Source organism: Salvelinus sp. IW2-2015, linkage group LG4p, assembly GCF_002910315.2.
Source record: "Salvelinus sp. IW2-2015 linkage group LG4p, ASM291031v2, whole genome shotgun sequence".
In the NCBI taxonomy this organism is placed as follows: Eukaryota; Metazoa; Chordata; class Actinopteri; order Salmoniformes; family Salmonidae; genus Salvelinus; species Salvelinus sp. IW2-2015.
Genome location: NC_036841.1, coordinates 27,868,491 through 27,874,597, shown reverse-complemented (window position 1 = coordinate 27,874,597; position 6,107 = coordinate 27,868,491). Strand labels below are relative to the sequence as shown.

Here is a 6,107-nt window from a genome sequence, read left to right as displayed (position 1 = left end):
GAGTTTATTCCCTTTTATTCTGAACTCACGATAACCATGTATGGTTCACAGACACTATATATCCCCGCATCAAATTGATCCTACTGAATAGATAACCATTTATGGATTCGGATGTTAGTTCCCTTTAGAAATAGCTGACACTTATGTTCAGAGTTATTCCCTATTACTGATTTAGGAGGTAACATTATGTGCTCGAGAGAATGTATCTCTTTTTAGTGCGTTTATTATGATGAACATAGGGAGTCGTGTTGAGTCGGTTGTGTGTGTTGGTATTGCGTAGCGTTGTATATGATAACCATACCTAGATGTCAGATGTTATGTGTCTTACCTGAATAGATTAACATTTGCATCGATGTTCAGGTAGTTATTTCTTCTAACTGAATAGATAACATTATGGTTCAGATATATTGCAAATCAACCTCTTACAGGGACACTCGTACACAGACCACACATGCAGGTAAGCACACACGCCACACACCACACACACACACACACACACACACACACACACACCACAACCACCAACACCACGCACACCACGACACACACGCACACAGCACACACACACACACACACACACACACACACACACACACACACACACACACACACACACACACACACACACACCACACACACACACACACCTCAGCCAAGTATCTCACACGTAAAGCTCTGATCAGATTAAGTGGCAGGTATTATGATGTCATATTCTTTGACATTGAATTCAATTCTTACCTTTACTTTGAATGAGCGGAACGATACCAGGTATATGACGACACACCTTTTTCTGATAAACAATTACAAATCAGCTGAGTACTGTTAGGTGAGGTCACTGCATGGTTACGGGAAGTCATTCTTATTTCCTAATAACCTGTTTCCAGAAACACACTCATAAATGTTATTAATATTATCTCCAATTACAGGCACACATTCCTCCAGCTTTCAGGAATGTACTGTATACCAGGAACACAGAGAAAACTGAAATTCCACTGGAGACCCACAGCCCATTCTCTCTATCGGATACTGTCCCACACACCATGTAAACAAGCTATGAAGAGATCTGACTCTAGATAGTGTGAAATGCACTCTACAATTTAATATTATTCTTATTAAAAAACGTATCATTGTATCAAAATGAACCAATGCAGTTGCATGTAAATCATGGTCACACGGTGAGTACTACTTACCGAAGCAGCCGACGCGCACGATCCCATAGTCCTGCAGAAAACACAGACACATTCATTCAACAGCAGCACTCACAACCAATGATCAGTTTCATATGATCAGATTCATATCATGGTAAATATACACTCAGAAACATGAGAAGTTTGCTTATTAATCCTCAGCTAATATGGTGAGATACAAAGATAATTAAGAAAAATCTTCATTCTATTTTATATAATAACCAAGTTAAAGAAAGGAATAGGAATTGAGAGAAATTCTGTCTCCATGGATACTCTGTTCCCTAATAGTCAGTCAAGAAACCCCTAAGGGAAATCCCAAGACAAGGGAGTTACTTCAGGAATTCTTTGTCTACTGTGTGGTAGGCCTAAACGCAGGGCCCAGTTTTTCAAAAGTTATCTATTCCTATTTCAGTTAAGGATAGGATTAAATGCATAGAAATATAACGAATAGAACGGGGGTCCCCATTCAAGTCAATGATTTGTCTATTCTATTCATTTCTATTTCTATTATTTAATCCTAACCAATAGGCAATCAACATATATATAACTTTTTAAAAACTGGGTCCAGGATGATGAGTTTGATATCTAGACAATCTTGCGGGCCTGTACTAGTGCCCTCGTGAGATATTTGTGTCATGGTTTTGATTCATCTCAGGATTTGTAGTTAAGGATAGGAGTTCAGAGTTGTAGGTTTGGTTGATTTAACGTTAATCTGAAGAGATCAAACACACAATTCCGTTCTTCAATCGTCTGTGTCTTTTACACATTGTCTTGCAAGGCTTTATTATGCGTTAAATACTTGAGGTGTAAAGATCTAAACCGATTGCCATCAGTTAGAATGTGACAGGCCAGAGGATTGTGCGGGGGCAGACGAAGGGAACTGGCTTGGTTGTCAGTTACGTTTCTAATTAATAAGCAGGGGGAATCCCCAGAAATATCTTCCTTATTGTATGGTATCAGCTTGTAGGATGAGTTTTATGACACACAGTGTATCAACAGTACAGAAGAACTGTATATTGTTGCAGTATATTATAATATATTGCTATAATGAGAACACATGAAAACAATCATACATAAAAGAAACATAAGCATGCACGTGTCTGGATTTGTGGTGCATTCCTATTCATTTGTGTATGCTTCATCGTCAACTGAGCATGTAGCAAACAGTAGTTTCACAACTGATCCTCATCCTGACAACAGCGGTTATGTGCAAGCGAAGAGTTTGTGGTGGTGGGAAAGGGGAGTTGGCAACCAACGAGGTCGATGTCAACAATGGGATTACACACACACACACACACACACACACACACACACACACACACACACACTCAGCCAAGTATCTCCAACAGTAAAGCTCTGATCAGATTAAGTGGCAGGTATCATGATGTCATATTCTTTGACAGTTGATTCAATTCTTACCTTTACTTTGAATGAGCGGAACCGATACCAGGTATATGACGACACACCTTCTGTAAACCATAACAACATTACAATCAGCTGAGTACTGTTAGGTGAGGTCACTGGCATGGTTACGGGAAGCATTCTTATTTCCTAATAACCTGTTTCCAGAAACACACTCATAAATGTTATTAATATTATCCTTCAATTACAGGCACACATTCCTCCAGCTTTCAGGAATGTACTGTATACCAAGGAAACACAGAGAAAACTGAAATTCCACTGGAGACCCACAGCGCCATTCTCTCTATCGGATACTGTCACCACACACCCATGTAAACAAGCTATGAAGAGATCTGACTCTAGATAGTGTGAAATGCACTCTACAAATTAAATATTATTCTTATTAAAAAACGTATCATTGTATCAAAATGAACCAATGCAGTTGCATGTAAATCATGGTCACACGGTGAGTACTACTTACCGAAGCAGCCGACGCGCACAGATCCCATAGTCCTGCAGAAAACACAGACACATTCATTCAAACAGCAGCACTCACAACCAATGATCAGGTTTCATATGATCAGATTCATATCATGGTAAATATACACTCAGAAATGACATGAGAGTTTGCTTATTAATCCTCAGCTAATATGGTGAGATACAAAAAGTAATTAAGAAAAATCTTCATTCTATATTTATTATAATAACCAAGTTAAAGAAAGGAATAGGAATTGAGAGAAATTCTGTCTCCATGGATACTCTGTTCCCTAATAGTCAGTCAAGAAACCCCTAAGGGAAATCCCAAGACAAGGGAGTTACTTCAGGAAATTCTTTGCTACTGTGTGGTAGGCCTAAACGCAGGGCCCAGTTTTTCAAAAGTTATCTATTCCTATTTCAGTTATAGGATAGGATTAAATGCATAGAAATATAACGAATAGAACGGGGGTCCCCATTCAAGTCAATGATTTGTCTATTCTATTCATTCTATTTCTATGCATTTAATCCTAACCAATAGGCAAAATCCATATATATAACTTTTTAAAAACTGGGTCCAGGTGATGAGTTTGATATCTAGACAATCTTGCGGCGCTGTACTAGTGCCTCGTGAGATATTTGTGGTCATGGTTTTTGATTCATCTCAGGGATTGGTAGTTAAGGATAGGAGTTCAGAGTTGTAGGTTTGGTTGATTTAACGTTAATCTGAAGAGAATCAAACAACAATTCCGTTCTTCAATCGTGTGTCTTTTACACATTGTCTTGCAAGGACTTTATTATGCGTTAAATACTTGAGTGTAAAGATCTAAAACGATTGCATCAGTAGAATGTGACAGGCCAGAGGATTGTGCGGGGGCAGACGAAGGGAACTGGCTTGGTTGTCAGATACGTTTCTAATTAATAAGTCAGGGGGAATCCCCAGAAATATACATCTTCATTGTTATGGTATCAGCTTGTAGGATGAGTTTTATGAACACAGGTTACAGTATCAACAGTACAGAAGAACTGTATATTGTTGCAGTATATTAAATATATTGCTATAATGCACACACATGAAAACAATCATACATAAAGAAAACATAAGCATGCACGTGTCTGCATTTGTGTGCATTCCTATTCATTTGTGTATGCCTTCATCGTCAACTGAGCATGTAGCAAACAGTAGTTTCACACTGATCGTCATCCTGACACACACGGTTATGTTGCAGCGAGAGTGAGGTTGGTACTAGAAATATGCGGAGTGAGAAGTTTATGTTCATGTTTAATGTGTTACTCAGATAGCGGTCAATAAAAACTGAAATCCATTATGAAATGTTGTAGTTTTATCAAAACATAAAATATGAAAACTTCAGAGTAATCTGACCATACGTAGGTGAAATCCACTGTGTGAAAATGTTTCACTTTATCCAAGTGATTGACAATGTTTGCAAATAAGCAATTTCAAACATATATAGTGCACTGTCCATGCAGCACGATTTACATATTAAACCACTTCGACAGAGATGACGATAAACGTTTATTTAAAATATACAATATGATACTACGGATGTTTTACACAGGCAGCCCAATTTTGCCAATCATTTATCTTTTGACCAATCAGATCAGATCTTTTGCCAATAATTCGGCTTTTGACCATTCAGAATATATCAGAATTGAGCTGCCTGTGTAAATGCAGCCAATCAGTTTCTATGGCTCCATAATCTGTTGGCTCCATGTCTCCAGATACTACAGTCAACCCTAAGAGTAGGAGTTACATCTCTACACCTATTGTTTTAGTTAATAACCTGAAACACCAACAACCTCCATTCATTCAAGATATATGATATAGTAGGTAAAACTGAATACCATAATATTCCATTATTTAATTAAACTGCTTCACCTTAACCTGCACTGTATTATCTAAGTAAATCTACAACAACAATAGCACATCCACTACAAGCCAGTCTGGAAGAGCTGTAAATATTTGTAACAGTTATAAAGCCTATGAGGGGGAAATAGAGACATTCTTACCACAGTCATGCTTTGCCTTTCTTAACAGCCGTAATGGAGTGTGAAGTCGGAGAGGTTGGCGTGTGATGTGTTCTCAGCACAGACAATCAGCCCCTCTTCCTTGAACATTCTGGGGGTGTGGCTTTAGCCAGGGAAAGTCCTTTTTGCTTTTCTAGTTGACTAATGTTGCCATTGTAGCATACAGCAGCTTATCAGAATTTGGTCCCTTTTCACAGCAGGGTGTGTTCGTATTGTGTGACTGGTGAGGGGGTGGGGTTAAGTTAAGACTCTCACTTCCCTATATACACTACTGTTCAAAAGTTTTAGAACACCTACTCATTCAAGGGTTTTTCTTTATTTTTACTATTTTCTACATTGTAGAATAATAGTGAAGACATCAAAACTGTGAAATAACACATATGGAATCATGTAGTAACCAAAAAAGTGTTTAGCAAATCAAAATATATTTTATAGTAGCCATCCTTTGCCTTGATGACAGCTTTGCACACTCTTGGCATTCTCTCAACCYGCTTCATGAGGTAGTCACCTGGAATGCATTTCAACTAACAGGTGTGCTTTCTTAAAAGTTAATTTGTGCAATTTATTTCCTTCTTAATGTTTAATTATTTAACCTTTATTTAACTAGGCAAGTCAGTTAAGAACAAATTCTTATTTACAATGACGGCCTACCCCGGCCAAACACGGATGACGCTGGGCCAATTGTGCTGTACCGGTACCTCCTGTATATATTCTCCTCACATTTACTCTGTACCGGTACCTCCTGTAAATAGCCTCCTCACGTTTAGTCTGTACCGGTACCCCCTGTATATAGCCTCCTCACATTTACTCTGTACCGGTACTCCCTGTATATAGCCTCCGCACATTTACTCTGTACTGGTACCCCCTGTATATGCCTCCTCACATTACTCTGTTACCGTACCTCCTGGTATATAGCCTCTATACTACTCTGTACTCGGTACTCCTGTGATATAGCCTCCTCCATTTACTCTCTACGGTACCCCTTGTGTATATAGC

At 38.6% G+C, this 6,107-nt stretch overlaps 1 protein-coding gene across 1 annotated transcript in view; it reads right to left on the bottom strand.

Moving 5' to 3' along the window:
* The window catches only part of LOC111960793 (T-lymphocyte activation antigen CD80), a 13,433-nt gene extending 8,181 nt beyond the window's left edge, over positions 1-5,252 (bottom strand). Inside the window, exons 1-3 of the mRNA XM_023983001.3 lie at positions 5,094-5,252; positions 3,070-3,101; positions 2,607-2,656 (exon numbers count right to left, since the gene is read on the bottom strand). Coding sequence (XP_023838769.1) covers positions 2,607-2,656; positions 3,070-3,101; positions 5,094-5,102 — 91 coding nt within the window. The 5' untranslated portion in view covers positions 5,103-5,252. The remainder of the gene's footprint in view (positions 1-2,606; positions 2,657-3,069; positions 3,102-5,093) is intronic.
* Positions 5,253-6,107: the final 855 nt, after the last annotated feature.